Consider the following 19,033-nt stretch of genomic DNA (forward strand, 5'->3'; position numbering starts at 1 on the left):
GGATATACGCGGCTCTCAAATGGATCTGAATATCATCCGAAGGACTCCGAATGACACCAAAGTTATATTGGTGAGTAAACAACTCTATTTTATGCCAGAAATAAGGCCCAGGTTGGAGAAAACAACACTTGTCCTTTCATTTCCAGAGATGCTCACAGTGCAGCAGTAGCAATAGGAAATGTGTCAGAACCATCTACTTAGTTAAATAGTTAAAAGTCAGTTCTTGTGTTTATTAAAAGATTGAAGATATTTTTCATCAGTTTTTACAACATGCAAATTTATCAGTTGTGTTGTTGTTTCAGGATCCAGCAGCAGAGACCAGACTCTCCTGAACCCAGCTGTCTGTCTTTAAAGAGCGACTGGTCAACGGGCCGGTTAATTGACTTTAAAGGAGGACGTGGATCAGCTGATCAGATGTAAGCTGTAACTGACAGTCAGACTCAGGTTATTGTAGAAAAGAATAACTTTGAACGACGTGTTGTTGGACCAGGTCTGAAACCAAAGTGTCTCTGTCTGTTGTGAACGTCCTCAGGGGACATATAAAGTCCATCTTGTATTATCTCTCTGTCCTGATGTTGACTTGACACTGATTCCTCCACAGAGTGGACCAGGAGAGCTCAGAGGTTCCCAGTGGTCAGTCTGCCCAGCAGCATCAAACACAGCTGGACTCCACATTTATGGTGAGGACATGTCCAACAGCTGCTGTTACATCTGTTGTGTTCACAATCATCTCCATGCTGCACTTTGACACCAGTGGATTGTCAGTCTGTCCAACATGGATCTGATGTTTGGCTCCATGGTTTTAGTTTGATGCTGTCACTCATGGGCGTCGCACCCGTGGGGGATGGGGGTGTTTCGACACCCCCACTTTTATAGCAAAATAATTTCATCCCCCCCACATTTTCCAATGGTAAACCCGTGTGCCCACCCCTCGCTGTGCACCAGCATACAAAAATGGAGCGCACCTCAGCCTCAGCCTCCTTACGCTGCATGAAAAGGCAGTGGTCGAATTGAATGGGCATTCACCCAATCACAGACCGCTGTCCGCGACCCGGCCGCCGGCCCGGGAAATTTGAAGTCACAGAGACGGACTTTGGTTACGTGCCAGTCGGAGCTTCTGTCACTCACCGGTGACTGAAAGTGAACAATATTGAGAAGAGACGAGAAAGAAGGAGGAGGCAGAGATGCTAAAAAGGAAGAGGCATCTTTTTCAACTCAAGTTTGTACCGGTGAGTGAATGCAGAGGAAACCGGCTCTACGCCCCCTCAAATCAACACTCTGTCAGCGGAGGTAAAAAAAAAAAAAAAAGCTCTCATTGCTTTGGGCAGTGATCAGCTCCGGTGACCGCGGCGCTGACTGTTTATCCCTGTATTAATTAAAACCAGTGGCGACCCGACACACGGTGCTGAAGCACGGACCAGCGCGGTCCAACCAATTCTCGGTCCAGACTCCGAACCCGCGCGTCTGATTGGGTTGGTTGGACACACGTCAATCGCTCTGGTCGGACCTCACCGCTGACAACATGTGTGTGCGCGCCTGTTTGTTTGTGTGAGAGAGAGAATCAACACATTACCCCCCCCCCACACACACACACACACACACACACACACACACACTCTCTTTGAGAGCAGACAGGAAAGACAGCAGTGTTTTTCAACCCTGGGATCAGGACCCCATGTGGGGTCGCCTGGAACTCAGATGGGGTCGCCTTAAATGTCTAGTAATTGAAAAAAAGAATAAAAATATGTTTTAAACTAATTATCATATATATATATAAAAATATGATTAAAAAATATGATTAAAAACACCACACACAATCCTAAACAACTGTAAGAGAGAGAGAGATTTTTTGAAGTAGCCTAATGATAGTTCATTTGTTTATATTCTGTTCAGCAGGTGGTGGTGGGATTCATAATGGATTAGAATTAGAAGTGTATCTAAAAAAAAAGGATTTTTACTCCCCCCCCCCTCAACAAATACAAATACCGGATGCTTTGCACACCCCTAATTGCTAGTATTAGTGCATACTACTAAAATATTGATTGAGAATCGCATATAAGACCCAAATGACACGTTAAATAATAGGCCTACTGATAGCAATATACAGCACTTAAAGGGATAGTTCAACATTTTGGCAAATTGGCCCATTGCCATAATCGCTATAGTCATAGCAGTAGGTTCATTACCTTTAATTGTAGGTGTAAGCTATTTTCAGTACGGCGGAGCGCAGCAGCTGGCTGCTCAGAGCTACGCTATGGAGGCTAACGGAATTTCTTGGTTTCCCTCATTAAACTCATCAAATACAACATCCCAAAACTCCACAGCGCTTTTGTAGACAAGTTGTGACCTGCACAACCACCACGCTATGAGATAATGACGGAACGATACGAAACGGAGCCGTTTTCGAGGTAAATACAGGGTAAATACCGAGACTGCTTGCTGAAAAACTGTCCCTGAACGCAACGCGCATCAGCGGTTTTGTATGAATTTACCTCAAAAACGGCTCCGTTTCGTATCGTTACGTCATTATCTCATAGCGTGGTGGTTGTGCAGCTCACAACTTGTCTACAAAAGCGCTGTGGAGTTTTGGGATGTTGAATTTGATGAGTTTAATGAGGGAAACCAAGAAATTCCCTTAGCCTCCATAGCGTAGCTCTGAGCAGCCTGCTGCTGCGCTCCGCCGTACTGAAAATAGCTTACACCTACAATTAAAGGTAATGAACCTACTGCTATGACTATAGCGATTATGGCAATGGGCCAATTTGCCAAAATGTTGAACTATCCCTTTAAATGCAATTTTTACTTGCTTGGCTGGTAAATTATCTGCCTGGCTGGTAAAAACAATTCACTTACCAGCCTGAAAAAGTTAGTTTTGGACCCTGATTGGAAGCTTACTCTTTTGGCGATCTAAGGTGGGCTCAGGTCAATTATATCTTTTCGAGAGAGTTTTCAATCCAGCCATGAAGTGCAGAGTTTTTTTCAGGAACGTCGTAGCATAGGTAAATCCACCGTGATAACTACGTGATAGTGATTAAAAATTGCATTTTGTGATTCAAATTGAAATTCAATTTCCGTTCTTTGGAACACCCCCACATTTAAAATCACTGCTCCACCCCTGCTGTCACTCATAGAGTTTCTGTTCCAGCTGCTGGAGGAGAACATGGTCACTTTTGTCAAGAACGAGCTGAAGAAGATCCATAAGGCTCTGAGTCCAGATTACCCAGAATGCTCAGGGAGTCAGGGGGAGGATGAGGAGGTGTTGGATGGTGAGGATGAAGAGCAGAGGAGGAGCAGCAGAGAGGCATTAGTGAAGATCACAGTGAACTTCCTGACGAGGATGAAGCAGGAGGAGCTGGCTGAGCGTCTGCAGAGCAGTAAGAGGATTTCTCTAAAGATTCAACATGATGGACAAATGAGATGTTCACTGACATCAACACATGGAGGGAAACATGTTCACATAGTTGTTATTTAGAGAAATTAACATGTTATATTTTCTTATTGGTCTGATTTCCTGTGTTTTCATTTAGAACATGCTGCAGCAGTTTGTGGACGTAAACTCCAATCTGCCCTGAAGAAGAAGTTCCAGTGTGTGTTTGAGGGGATCTCTAAAGCAGGAAACCCAACCCTTCTGAACCAGATCTACACAGAGCTCTACATCACAGAGGGAGGGACTGGAGAGGTCAATGCTGAACATGAGGTCAGACAGATTGAAACAGCGTCCAGGAAACCAGACAGACCAGAAACAACCATCAGACAAGAAGACATCTTTAAAGCCCCACCTGGAAGAGACCGACCAATCAGAACAGTGATGACAAAGGGAGTGGCTGGCATTGGGAAAACAGTCTTAACACAGAAGTTCACTCTGGACTGGGCTGAAGACAAAGACAACCAGGACATACACTTCACATTTCCCTTCACCTTCAGAGAGCTGAATGGGCTGAAAGAGAGAAAGTTCAGCTTGGTGGAACTTGTTCATCACTTCTTCTCTGAAACCAAAGAAGCAGGAATCTGCAGGTTTGATCAGTTCCAGGTCGTCTTCATCTTTGACGGTCTGGACGAGTGTCGACTTCCTCTGGACTTCCACAACACTGAGATCCTGACTGATGTGACAGAGTCCACCTCAGTCAACGTGCTGCTGACCAACCTCATCAGGGGGAACCTGCTTCCCTCTGCTCGCCTCTGGATAACCTCAAGACCTGCAGCAGCCAATCAGATCCCTCCTCAGTGTGTTGACATGGTGACAGAGGTCAGAGGGTTCACTGACCCACAGAAGGAGGAGTACTTCAGGAAGAGGTTCAGAGATAAGAAGCAGGCCACAAAGATCATCTCCCACATCAAGACATCACGAAGCCTCCACATCATGTGCCACATCCCAGTCTTCTGCTGGATCACTGCTACAGTTCTGGAGGAGCTGTTGAAGACCAGAGAGGGAGGAGAGCTGCCCAAGACCCTGACTGAGATGTACATCCACTTCCTGGTGGTTCATCTGAAACTGAAGAAGGCCAAGTATGATGAAGGAGCTGAGACAGATCCACACTGGAGTAAAAAGAATAGGAAGATGATTGAGTCTCTGGGAAAACTGGCTTTTGAGCAGCTGCAGAAAGGAAACCTGATCTTCTATGAATCAGACCTGACAGAGTGTGGCATCGATATCAGAGCAGCCTCAGTGTACTCAGGAGTGTTCACACAGATCTTTAAAGAGGAGAGAGGCCTGTACCAGGACCAGGTGTTCTGCTTCATCCATCTGAGTGTTCAGGAGTTTCTGGCTGCTCTTCATGTCCATCTGACCTTCATCAACTCTGGACTCAACCTGATGTCACAGCAACAAACAACCTCCTGGTTGTCTCATGTCTTTGGAGGCAAACCTGAATTGACACCTTTCTACCAGAGCGCTGTGGACAAGGCCTTACAGAGTCCAAATGGACACCTGGACTTGTTCCTCCGCTTCCTCCTGGGTCTTTCACTGGAGACCAATCAGAATCTCCTACGAGGTCTGATGACAAAGACAAGAAGTGACTCATTGTCCAATCAGGAAACAGTCCAGTACATCAAGAAGAAGATTGAAGAGACTCCCTCTGCAGAGAAAAGCATCAACCTGTTCCACTGTCTGAATGAACTGAATGACCGTTCTCTAGTGGAGGAGATCCAACAGTCCCTGAGATCAGGACGTCTCTCCACAGATAAACTGTCTCCTGGTCAGTGGTCGGCTCTGGTCTTCATCTTACTGTCATCAGGAAAAGATCTGGACGAGTTTGACCTGAAGAAGTACTCTGCTTCAGAGGAGGCTCTTCTGAGGCTGCTGCCAGTGGTCAAAGCCTCCAACAAAGCTCTGTAAGTGTAGAGTTAGTTGGATTTATTCATCATTATATAAAAACCCTTCTGTCTTTTCAACAGGACAGAAAATAAATTCCTTTCTTCTTTAATTCCTCATGATCATCTCTTCAGACTGAGCGGCTGTAACCTCTCAGAGAGAAGCTGTGAAGCTCTGTCCTCAGTCCTCAGCTCCCAGTCCTCTAGTCTGAGACACCTGGACCTGAGTAACAACAACCTGCAGGACTCAGGAGTGAAGCTGCTGTCTGGTGGACTGGAGAGTCCACACTGTAGACTGGAGACTCTCAGGTGAGGATCCATCCAGCTGTTTATCTGATGACACTTGAACACAGCAGCAGGTGTTGACAGAGGGTTCCTGTGTGTTGTTGTGTGTGTTCAGTCTGTCAGGATGTCTGGTCACAGAGGAAGGCTGTGCTTCTCTGGCCTCAGCTCTGAGCTCCAACCCCTCCCATCTGAGAGAGCTGGACCTGAGCTACAATCATCCAGGAACCTCAGAAGTGAAGCTGCTGTCTGCTGGACTGGAGGATCCAGACTGGAGACTGGACTCTCTCAGGTATGGAGAGGCTGCTGCAGCCACACACACTGTCTGATAGAGGAGGAGGAGCTGGAACATTTTCTATGGCCCCATTCACACACTGAACATCAAATCCGATCACTCAGACCATATCCAGAGGTTGTGTAGGCCACAGTGAAGCTCCGCCCACTCCACTGACGTCCTCTGTCACAGTCTGACTCGTCCCAACACAGTTTATACTGAAGCCAAAATCTCAGAGTGTTTCAAACATGAGCTGTGCAGCTTTCATCAGTCACAGTGATGAACTACTGGGATCAGGAGTTTCTCCTCATGATGACTTCAGTGTCTCATCATGACTCACTGTGTCATATTCAGGAGAAGAGATGTCAGTGATGAAAGCAGCTGTTGGCAGCTGTGCTCTGAGTCTGTCCAGATGTTTGGATCAGACTTTATTTCTGAGTGTTTGACCTGAACAGTCCCAGAGACTGTAGACACCTGTTGAGTGTGGACACACTGACAACACAGCAACAAGAATCAAACCATGCCCACTGCTCAGAGACATTCGTCTCCCAGCGTCTCCAACCAAGGAGAAAATATGAGACAGAAATCAGGCGGCACCATCAGGTCTCTGTCTGGTCAGATATTGATGATCAATAATCAGCTCAGTCTCTCTGAGATCCTGATCTTGTCCTGATGAGATGTGTTGTTGTGTTGAGGAGACAGTCAATCACAAGTGTGACATCCAGATGTCCTCACTGTCCAGAGGCCTGGAGCTGTCAATTAGAAGAAAGTGAGGGTAGTGAACAGTGTAATAATCAGTGTTTGTGGCTGAATGTGTGTGTGTGATCAAACAGCTGTTTTCAGACTGACTCCAGATCAGATGAAGCCACAGAGTGTCTCCTTAATGAAAGTCTCCACAAACAAACAAACAGAACATCAGTTATTTCACACTTCCCAGAAAGAATAAAACAAGGATTATTTTCCCAGGCCTCAGCGTACAGAGCTGTTTAAATGTTTGATGGAGGTGGGTACAAAAGAGAATTTAAAAGAAGTCAACAGAGTCATTGATGATGAGATCCTGATCCGTCCTGTCACTGTGATCAGATGGTTTCTATTAGAGCTCCTTCATCCACTCACTGCTGCTGTGGCTCCTGTGGAAACCTGCTCACAGCCTCATTCTTCAGCTTCCTGTGGAGTTTTCTTCAAACAAACACAAGTTGTCTACACTCAGTGTTTCTCATTAAATTCACTGGGTCTCATTCATGAAACGCTCGTAAATCTGTGTTATGCACATAACAGCTCATGCTACTAAAACTCTACTCCGGATTCATAAACGGTGCGGGAAACTCAGATTTGATCGTAAGCACGTGTGTAAGATGATGAATGCCAACCCATCGTAAATTAACAGCATGCCCCCGGTGATCAGCAATTAGCATAGATCTCCACTCATGAATAGCCATATAAGGAGATCCTGACCACCATATAAGGCAGGGGTGGGCAATTATTTTTTCCAGAGGGCCACACTGACTCCGATAAAGTGAGTGAAGGGCCATACGATTCGAAATCAAATTGAAACATCAAATATTTATTGCTGAATTATATATAATTATATATTAGCCTATATAACTACATATATTTGGTGGAAATGATTGCATTACAATAGGCTGACAGCCCACAATCCATGTAATCGCATTTTCAACTTATATCCATCACAGATCACTGAAGAAACATGCTGTATTATGATATATCCACGAATATGGACTCAAGGCAGATTGTTTTATCAAAACTTACTGACCATAAATGACTGCACCAATTAATAATGTTCACAGACACCTGAATATTATAATTAAGCACTCAGATCCTTTTCAGTTCTGATTCAGTGAGACTGTTCTATTTGTGTGTATATAACCTTTTATTTATGAAGAAACACAATACTCCTTTGCTGCTGCCTAACAGCACCAACATGAAAAAAAAAGACTGATTTGATTACAAGCGTAGCCATTGGTGGATGGAGAAATCACGTCAGAAAACCCAGCGATCTCATAAAATACTCTTTTAATCACAGTTTGCTAAACCTTAGTGTTTGGGAAATAATAATTAGGTGCCGCGATGTTGCTTTATAACCGTCAGCAGTTATGATTTGGCTGACAGAGGTCAGGTCCCGGTCCCGCGGTCTAGGCTACCGCTGACAGGACGCACGGTCAGAAACTCCGCTGTGGAGAAAACCTGCACCAGAGCGGCTGCTCTCTCTCCTCCGTCGGAGCTCCGGTGTCTGACAGAGAAAGAGACTGAGCAGCCGTTCATCTCTGTCTTCTACCTGGAGGAGGTTACTTTCTGTCTGCGATGTGCAGGCTCCTGTTCTAACAGGGCTGTCACTGTTTCAAACAGCTGATTAGTGCGCATCAACGTAATAAAAGCAGTCGGGTCATAATAGCAGTTCGGCTCGCACTTCGGCTCGCGGGCCGTAAAATGCCCATGTATGATATAAGGAGTTAGGTGCATCCTGTTCACCTGCAGCCATGACGCAAACAAGGAAAGAGGGAGAGAGAGAAAAAAAAGAGAGATCACGGATCTAAGTCATTTTGGGTGAAGTGGAGTCCAGAAAAAATATGTAATTCTCTTCTGTTAGTAGTGGTGTGACTGGGACAGGTCAAAGGCTGGAGGGAAGAAACAGATGGAGTGAATTAAGTATCCTATCTTAGTAAACCCACAACATGAAATAAAAAAAAGAATAAAAACTAAAAACACATAACTACAGAGCTCCAGCAGCCATGAGAGGAAGAGGCTCTTCACAGCCTCAGCTGTAGAGGAGCATGCATGAAGTTATATAGGCAGGTTCTATTCTTACAGATGCAGCAGCCGTCTCTCACAGCTCCATCCAAACTGCTGCCAACTGTGTTATTGTGCAGGATGAAGTGTGTGTCCACCGAGCTTGTAGCAACGTGTAGCGTCACACACTCTGCATCGCATATCAGCTGCACATTGATGGAAAAAAAGTTTTTCCGGTTTTATATCACATTATTATCATCATTAGATGGAGCCTTGACTGTTCCTGTGTGTCCGATCCCAAACGTCTCTCTCTCCAAATATTTCTAATCCTTTGTCATGTTTAAATGACGTGTTTCAAAGGCATCAAAGTATTTTGAGCATGAGAGAGAGTAATGCAAATTAAAATTGTAATTTGCAGCAGTGACAAGCAATATTTCTGTGCATTTCTACGTTTAGCGGAAATCCACGTAAATTTCTGCTGCTCACGTTTCATGAATGAGACCCACTGTGTGTTTCACTGAGCTCTAACAAACGTATCTTCTCCTCCTCCTTTCCTGGTGCATTGTGGGATATCTGGGCTGGTCAGCTCCACCTGTTGTGTCTTCATCTTCTCTGCTGTGACGTGTGTTTGTGCAGCTTGAGAGTCAGAGAGTGAAAGTGTGTGTCTCACATGGAGAAAAGACATGATGAAGTGTTTCCTCCTGGTCTCCTCCTGCTCTGTATCATCACTAGATAAAGACTCCAGCTCCTTCTTCTCTGTGCTCAGTGTTCATCCAGACATACCAGCCTCCATGTGAACACAGTGATAAAACAGTGTGTGTGTGAGAGCCATGTAATGTCCATGTGTGCCTGCTGACAGAGAAGGTGCTGCTCTGACCCCCCTCCTCCTTTCAGGGTGCAGCCTGCTGGAGTCCCATATTTGACACCAGGTCCATGGAGATGTAAGTGTGTTTTTACTTTGAGCAGCACATTCAACCATCTTCACACTGTCACATCACTGACCTCATGAGTCTTCATCAAACTGTCAATAACTGATCACATGATCAATAACTGCAGCTGTGTCTTGTTCTCTCCATCAGATTCCTGTCCACTCACAATCGACACAAACACAGTGAACAGAAACATCAAACTGTCTGACAACAACAGGAAGGCAACATGGGTGGAGCATCAGTCATATCCTCGTCATCCAGACAGATTTAACCACTGGCACCAGCTGCTGTGTTCAACTGGTCTGACTGGTCGCTGCTACTGGGAGGTCGAGAGGAGAGGAGACGTTGAGATATCAGTGAGTTACAGAGGAATCAGCAGGAAAGGAAACAGTAGAGACTGTTTGTTTGGAGGGAACGATCAGTCCTGGAGTCTGATCTGCTCTGATGGTGGTTACAGAGTCTATCATAATAACAGAGAGACACCTATCACCTCCTCCTCCTCCTCCTCCTCCTCCTCCTCCTCCTCCTCTGTCTCTACCAGAGTAGCAGTGTATGTGGACTGTCCTGCTGGCTCTCTGTCCTTCTACAGAGTCTCATCTGACTCACTGATCCACCTCTACACCTTCAACACCACCTTCACTCAACCTCTCTATCCTGGGTTTAGACTCTCCTGGTCCAGGTCTGGTTCCTGGTTGAGTCTGTGTTGAGTGCATCAGAGTCTCCTCCTGTCACAGAAACCTTCTCACTGTTGAACAGACAGTTCAGTCTCTACATGTCTGTCTCTGTCTCTGTCTCTCACTCACGTTTTCACATTCATGGATTAAACCAGTTGATGTTTTAAACTCTTCTCAGTGATTCTTGTAAACTTCTTCCTCTTCCTTTAAAGATGGAAGCGTCGATTATTCCAGGACAAAAACCACGGTGACTTTTACTCAGCTGCTGATGAAGGACGAGGCCTAATATCACCAAGCTAAAAGTCTCTGAGCCGCCAGCGTCACTGAGGAGAAAAACACATTTTAAACACATTCACTGTTCATGTTCAACTTTACAGGCTGTTTGTGAGCTGCTCACAGCTAAACACACACAACAAGAAACACAACTGGAAACACACATCATGTTGTACGGACGCTGAATAGAATGAATTACATGGGATTTATTTTTCTTTGTGTTTTCACTGAATCAAATAAAACAATGTGAATCAGTTTTAGATGTGATGTGCATTTCCTGCTGATGTAGAGCAGCACAAAAACCATCAGCTACTAATCCTACCAGACAATTATGTTACCATAACGCTGATTCCATTATTAAACTGTATTCATCTCTGTCCTGTAAATAATCTGATGTGAAATAAATAAAAATTGTAATGTAAAAAAGAATCAGTAAATAAATTAATTACAGTAATAAACAAACATTTACATTTGGATTTTTTTTAGATACATTTCCTGGCAAATTTTTATTTATTTATTTATTCCTCAAGTTTTGACTAAAATGTCTCTCCATAGGTGTCGACATCTTAAGGTCTTAAGTTTTTTTTTTTCGTACCCGTCATCCGACAAAAAACATTACACACAGGCTCCTTGCACACTGAGTCTGTTGCGTTTTATTCGTTTAATTTTTATTTTGTGTTCCAAATTCCGGAGAGGGAGACAAAAATCATCACGCATTGATGCACTTTGTGGTTCTCTCACTTGTCGATTAATGAAAGAGAGAAATGAAAATATTGTGTCCATCCTGAGAGGAGCCATAGCGAGGGGATCTGCTGCTTGTAAATGAGCAGCAGGACTATCATGATCACTTCAACACTTTATTTTAGGATGTCAGTGGCCCAGTTTGATAGATATTGATCATTAGCTCACACATTAAACAGAAGACGATCAATTTCCATGATCCTGAACAGCAGCTGGCGCACGCACACACACACAGACACACACACACTCAGTGGTGTGTCCCCATCCCCTCCTCTCCATTTTCAGCCTGGAAACGCTGATGTGATTGGTCAAAAAGACTTTTCACGGATGCGAAAAACGCATTAATAATAATAATAATAACTAGAAAATTTCCTCTCGGGAAATTTTGAATGGGCCACGGGAGCTACTGCGGGTTGTGCCATCTCTGTCAACATGGGAATCAAACCCACGATCTTAAGGTCAAGACAGAGCTGATCAGACAGACACATGATCATCTTTCTATAAGCACTGATATGGAGGAGCTGTAACCACATTAGGTTACCTGTGTGTGTGTGTGTGTGTGTGTGTGTGTGTAGGTGTGTGTGTGTGTGTGTGTGTGTGTGTGTTATCCTGAGCTGTGACTGTGAAGCCTGATGCAGAGATTATTTCTCCTCTTTTCATTAGCAGATGTAAATAAAGTCTGATGGGAGTCTGACAGTGACGGTCCTTGTCCTCTGTGAAACTACACGACGCATGAGAAAGCACTGAACCGCTCCGCTGCCATCAACTGTAACAACTGGTAGGTGTCACTGAGCTCAGAGATTCATAGTCCACTCACTGGCTTGTTTTCTGTCATTGGTCAATATGTGCTCCATTAAAGCAAGGCATCTTTATTTATATAGCGCATTTCATAGCAAGGCAACTCAATGTGCTTTAGTAGTAGTAGTTAGTCTTTTTTTTTTTTTTTTTACACAAAATTATTTACAGTCAATCACAGTCAGTCAACCTTCCATAATACCATCAGGTTCAGGTTCAGGTTCAGGTTACTTTATTGATACCCGAGGGTAAACTGGTTTTGCAGTCGAGAGTTAAACAAGCAACAGAAAACGAACAATCAAATCAGACACAGGACATTTAAAAAGAACACATACACATAAAACAAGAGACAGCTTCGGCTCGACAGAAAGTGCTGCAGTTCATGAAATAAATATAAGAAGTAAAAAACATGAAACTAAAAAAGAATTAAAAACACCAAGAGCAAAATTTCCTCCAAGTTAAGAATGAATAAAAGCAATGAGATAAAAAGGGGATACATCACATCATGCTCCGAAAAGTGACTTGTGCAGCTTTTGTGCAAACTACAGCTTGTTTACCAGTGTTACTGCAGCTGGGACAAAGCTGTTTTTGTAACGTTTTGTTCTACAAAATGGGACTGACTACCTCCGTCCAGAGGGAAGAAACTGGAATTCACTGTGTAAAGGGTGTAAACTATCATTTAAAATGGTCGTGACTATCCGCTGTAACTGTCTGTCTGTAACTGTCATTCATTCAACTATAGATGGAAAAGGTGTAGGCTGCTGTCTAGCTTATAGAAGCCCACCCTTTCATTCAATTTTCCATTATATCCATTAGAGCTCTTCATGATTTCAGAGTCATAGAAAGAAACAAGTATCCAATAATTAACAAATGCAGTTTTAATTTTTACTATGTCAACAAACTTTAATACTATCCATTTGATGAACAGATTATTGGTGTGGTGGTTTACATAAAGACAAAACAATTTTAAAAAACTGCATAAAACAACATAAAAACAAGAAAACACAGAGTTAAAAATAGGAGATGAAATAAAATAGAAATAAAAATAGATAAAGTTTTAAGTTCTTAAAAAGAGCTCAGCTATAAGCGCAAGAAAAGAGAAATGTTTTTAACCTGGATTTCAAAGTGCTTACAGTTGGGGCTGATCTCAGGTCTGCTGGTAGTTTGTTCCAGTTGTGAGCAGCATAACAGCTAAATGCTGCTTCACCATGTCTGGTTTGAACTCTGAGCTCCACTATCTGACCTGAGGCAGTATCTCAGAGCTCTACTGGGTTTATACTCTACTAACATGTCATTCATGTATTCTGGACCTAAACCATTCAGTGATTTGTAGACCAGGAGCAGAACTTTAAAATCTCTTCTCTTAAGGCAGCACAGTGGGCTGTGATTCTGCTGGGTCCAGTGGTTTTTGGATATAGGCTCATGCTGAACATTGTATTGATAAACTCATCAGTCATTCTGTGTTTATTGGGATTTAGCAGATCGGTGTTTAATAGATAACGTTTAGCTTCATTGTTGAAAAGCACTGTGCTGTGGAGCCGTGGTTCTGCTGGAGTTCTTCACCAGCCTCTGACAGAACCTCCTGAACCTGAAGAAGGTTTGAACTGAGGCTCAACAAGACTTTACACAAACACCATCATCTACCTGACTGGAACAGTGAGGTGGAGCTGATGTGGACTCAGTGATTAGAGGAGCTGGTGTTGCTCCCTGGGCTTCATAAAAAGCAGCAGACTGGTGTTTATCCAGGCTGTGTCACAGTGATGTCAACTCTCTAGCTCCTCATGTGCTCATGTTAAACAGGAACTATGCACGACCCGGTGTCCCAGCTCTGGTCCCAGCAGCACCGCACCCCGTTACCCATAATCTCTTGTTTATGACAGATAAGACTACACAAATATACACATATATGATGAATAATGTTATCCACCGCTCCATGGATTGTCTTCTGGTCGCCTTCACTGAAAACAGATGCACATGGCCAGGTGGGGGAGGAGGGTTAGCAACACAGAGGAGAAGCTGCCATACCTGTATAGCCTAGTTCCCCTTTAAATGTTACATATCAGTAAATGTATTGATTGTAATGTGTCAAGGGTTAATGATACAGTTAAAGCAGAAGTAAGTGGTCCGGTCGTTTTCGCTAATGCTGCGTTCCAGGCAGGCTTTTGAAATCGTAAATTACAGCTTCAAGTCACAACTTACGACTTTGTAGCGTTCCAGGCAACCCACTCGTGTTTCTCCGACCTGTTTTACCGGTGAAAGTCACTATAACGGCCACTCGTAACTTCTGACCGGTGAACTCGTACCAGATCGAACTGGTACCACTTCACGGTCGGAAAAATACGAGTTTCCTTGAACGCACCATAACAGTCCTCGTCGCTACGTCACCACATTCACGGCGTCCCTTGGCTGCACACACAGCCCTGCATGCCGTTCTTTCTCCTCATTGGATAAAAACTGTAGGATACGATAAATGTTTTCTCCTGGGCTCAGAGCAGAGCAGAGGGACTGACAGACCCGTGTTTCAGACCAAACACTCTATAGAAGTGATTGCTGTCGGAAGATACAACTATTTAAGACTTATATTAACACAAATATATCACTTACTTCTGCTTTAATATTTGACTGTTTGCTAAAGCTCATTGTATTGCAATGATCTGTCCTGTAGCTTTTACAGTGTCTGATAAAATGGCTCAAAGTCCAGTAAATTCCTGTCCAAAGCAGGAGGTCAGCTTGTGGAAACATCAGTGTGCTTCACCATGGTCTGACTGGAGTTTTCTTCACTAACAGCTTCTCCTTCATGGATGCTGACGACCTGTGAGCTCCATGAAGGCTCATGACAGAGGCTCATCACAGCTGCTGCTGCTACATCACATGCTGTCCACCTGGATTCATCAGCCAGCACATCTTCCCATGTGTCACAGCTGATCTCCAGGGATTCAGGCAGCGTTCACACAGACTCTACACAAAGGTCAGAGACAGTCACATCCACCAGCACTCATACACAACTCTGAGGATTCATCTATTTTAAGTTTAAGTTTAAGAAGGTAGGCTACACAGCTGATGAGTTTCTAAGACTGAAATGGTCTGGGTATCATCAGATAATCCATATTTTTTTATTTTTCTAAATGAAAAAAAAAACCTGTAAATCTGCTGTTTCAAAATGAAAATGGAAGAAAAACCTTTTGGAATCAGAACAGAAAAAACAAAAACTGTCAAGATTGTACATCTTTGGTGTTTGATAGTTCATTTTATTTTGCTTTTATTTAGATTTTTTTGCTCTTGACTGGACTGTAAACAACATGTAAAGGGAGGATGCGCTCGCTTGTTAGTTAGGCAGCTTCATGGAGCCCTGACCTCTCGTTCGCCCCCTGGTGGTTGGCGGACTATTGGTTGAGAAAGCGCTTGATTTGATATGCAGCACAGCCCGTTTTTTTACATGTTAATAATCGTGACGATCATCTTAATTTAATCGTGGCAGCCAAAATCGTGATCGTGGTTAAAATTCGATTAATTGTGCAGCTGGACTGCAGGCTCACTTCACTGTGTTTCAGAGTGGACTGGTTTCTGGCTCTAGTCTGAGCAACATGACTGGGAACACAGTCAGTCCACTGTTGAAGAACCATAACAACTGTAACCTACAGACTACATCAGTATAGTAGTTACAGGAGAAGCTTATGGGTTAAGGTAGGAGCCAGCCCATCATCTGCAATCAAACACTATGACAACTAGTATCATGTATCGCCGTGACGACAGACAGGACGTTGGATGTGACGTGAGAGAAGTGACATTGTCAGCGAGCCACACGGCTGCAACAAAGGATGTAAGGAGCCACCAGAGCAGCAGAGAGAGGTGAGTTCACTATTCACTACTATTAATGATGCACAGTAGAGTCTGTTGCAGAGCAGCGTCCATGTCAGAGATTACAAGAGTTTTATTACAACAACTGTCACATTCACTGAAAAAGCTCGGGACTTTCGGGGTGACCTCCGTGTTATGTGGCCCACTGAATATGGCAGTAGTGGAACTCCCATCATGCCTCTGGGCCGAGCCGACGGCGTTGTGGATGTGATGCTGCGTGTTGATGAATGCTATGCTAGTGGATTAAATGGATGAGTAATGAGACTTTGAACCATGGATTTTCATCAACGACAACACTGACTAACAACAAAGATAATGTTCAGTAAAGTCAGATGTGTTAAACCTACAGTCACTGATGTTGTGCTTCATTTGTTTGAATCATCATCAGGAATCAGTGTTTAGTTGAAACTGTTTACATTGTTACTAACAGGTGAATATTGTCTGTAACGGAGAATGTTGGGTACATAACCTTGACATGAACTAAAAGACAAAGTTCACTGCTCTCATAAAATCCCGGGTCTTGCGTTACCTCTGCCATGGTTTTCCTCAATAACCCTGCTGCCATGTGATTTTCAGACATTGTTGGATGCCATTCCAAATTTGCTGTATTGCACTCCTTTGTTTCCTTTTCGTTGAGTACGGCAGCCTCCCTCATAACAAGGCCAATGGGTAGATTGCTTGAGCAAGAACAAAAAGATATAAGTAGAGAAAGAAGAAGACCGCACACTAGTTTTTGCTCCCTTGCACACACCAAGTGGTAAGGTTTCGGGCATCTCAGCCCTTCATCAAACAGTCAGTCTGATGAAGGGCTGAGATGCCCCCCTCCCCCCCGCACATATTACACACGCACACATCCACATAAATGAAAAGAGCGCTCTCTATTTTTTGCTGGCCAGCCTTTTTTTTTCTTGGACAATTGAAAGACTCTTTTATTAAACACCGGAGCGGTGATTTTTCTTTTCTTTTGTTTATGGAGTTGTCGCAACGTATGTCACCCTGGTAATTCAAGTTTTACAGTTAAGGCTCTAACAAGTCTAGGCTTCAGGGATGATACAGGTGTGCATATTTCTATTGCTGAAAACCTGGAGTCTGGTGGGATTCGCTGCCATATCGCCCAATGTTTGACTCACCGGCTGCTTCTCGCTCATCACCTATAGCTTGGTCTGCGAGGCTTTCCTGGCAGACCGGCATCCTGCTTGGGTGGCACCGGGCCGGCCCCCAGCTCCAGCGTCCTGCGTGTATCGACCTCCGTCCGTCGTCACGCGGTCGTGGCTTTGTCAGTTCATTTGTGTTTAGACGAGACAATAACTAAAACGATAATTCAATCTTGAAGTGGAGGGGATTCTTCGTCAGCTCCCCGGGGCAGCAGCCTCGTCTCCACGAGACTCTCACTTTGGCTTTTTCCCAGCATTCCCTGCTCCTTCCGCTCACGTCAGACTTAAGCGGCCCAGGCAACCAATCAAAACATTACACAATATGGCAGCCCCCCTTCTCACCTACGAAAGTGACCCCAACAGAGTAAATAACTCCCTAAATCGAAAGACAATTAACTCAAGCCGAGCTGTCAAGTTTTTTCCTTTTCTATCAAAGGGAAATTTTAAGTTCATTTATTTTTATATAAAACAGTGAATGTCTCATACTGTTAATTTGAATATCACTGTCTTTTGGGAGTATTACCACTCACAGTGGGTTCAGTATTTTGAGTGTTTCAAAAGGAAGTATGAGTGTGAGATGTATTTCTGTCCCCAGAACTGTGAGTAAATCCTGGGTGATAGTAAACTGCTATCAGGACTCTGAGTAATTCTACTGTTTGGTTACACATGGAAGGCCTTGTCAGGAGTCGACACCTTTTCCTCATTTAGATATTTTTGTTTAGCTGCAGCCACATTTTTTTATCAGAGATGTAATGTCCCAGACAGCTTCGATGATACTTGGCGTCAAAAGCAAAGAGATGTTGATATGCTAGCATTCGAAGCTTAACTTTAACTTTGTCTCTGGTGTTCTTACCAGTGCCAGTGGTGACTGATGTAAGGCTCTCTGATCTTACACGGTCTTTCCCACAAATGAAGCAATCTCTTCGGACATTGAATGAAATGGGAAATGGTGTCATCCCTACTTAATCTTCCAGATATAGTCATGAGTGATGGGTTATGACCGAAAATACAGTCACGAATACAAGTGGCCAAAATGGGTTTCCTTGGGAGGGCTGGGGTCTCCCTATAGGGATAAGGTGAGGAGTTCAGTCATCCGTGAGAGACGTCAATTGGCTCCGTTCCATGTAAAGGAGCAGCAGGTTCTACTCCTTTACATGGAACGGAGCCAATTGACGTGGATTGGGTATCTGATTAGGATGCCTCAAGGGCGCCTCCCTATCATAGACGTCGGAACTAGGGGTGCGGGGGGTGCGGCCGCACCCCCTCCCATCCGCCCCTCCCGCACTCCACCAGCCTCCCTATATCCACAGAATTAGCTTTAAAAAAATAATAATAATAAAATCTGAAAAAAACTGAATTTGTCTGACTTACACTTATCTCATATAAGGCAGATCTCTGCTTTTGATGTGATATGCAGCCTGCCTGCCTCCATACAGCAGCCTGGCATCTGGCATAGTGGAGTCAGGCTGCTGTAGCGCTCCACTCCCTCCATTTCAGTCGAAAACGCTGTAGTACCTCCTCCAGGCCTGTGTGGAGTGTGTGTGGCGCTGTAGCGCTGCCACACAGAAACATCAACAACAGAGAAGAAGACAGAAAGCTTCCCCGCAGTATTCAAACTCCAAACATTACAAGTGGATTAAATGTTGACTGGGAGTCGTGTCAGTGCAAATATGACGGTCGATAATGATTTAACGGGCGAGATTCAGCTGCAGTGTCCGAGGGGCCGAGTTAGTTAGACGCTGTTGTTAAGTTACGTCCATAGACTGTTGCTAGGCTACACAGCGGTGTGTCTCGGTACAGGTAGAGCGGTGGGGATATGACATCATCGTTTCAGAAAAGATCCGTTTTGGGTGTTTTCGGACCACAAATGTGCAATGCTTCATAAAAGAAAAGTCCAGGTGCTTCAGCTGGCCTTTGAGAGAGACTGGACCCGGAAATGTCCAACCCAGTGGAAAGACGCTGTTCTTTAATGGCCACACTCACCGCATAGCACTC

General features: G+C 44.1%; 2 protein-coding genes across 2 annotated transcripts in view; both read left to right on the plus strand.

The window, feature by feature from the left end:
- The first annotated feature begins 306 nt into the window (after window positions 1–306).
- LOC146975302 (protein NLRC3-like) overlaps window positions 307–19,033 on the plus strand; it is a 214,140-nt gene continuing 195,413 nt past the window's right edge. The window contains exon 1 of the mRNA XM_085794736.1: window positions 307–416. Within this exon, the coding sequence (XP_085650862.1) occupies window positions 415–416 (2 nt within the window). The 5' untranslated portion in view covers window positions 307–414. The remainder of the gene's footprint in view (window positions 417–19,033) is intronic.
- LOC146975303 (NLR family CARD domain-containing protein 3-like) lies at window positions 4,559–6,639 on the plus strand. The gene is made up of 4 exons (XM_085794593.1): window positions 4,559–5,331; window positions 5,446–5,619; window positions 5,711–5,884; window positions 6,609–6,639. The coding sequence occupies exons 1-4, from the start codon at window positions 4,559–4,561 to the stop codon at window positions 6,637–6,639; spliced, it is 1,152 nt and encodes a 383-aa protein (XP_085650719.1).

The sequence above is a fragment of the Trachurus japonicus genome, chromosome 13 (genome assembly GCF_045865225.1).
Source record: "Trachurus japonicus isolate A0001 chromosome 13, Traja_1.0".
In the NCBI taxonomy this organism is placed as follows: Eukaryota; Metazoa; Chordata; class Actinopteri; order Carangiformes; family Carangidae; genus Trachurus; species Trachurus japonicus.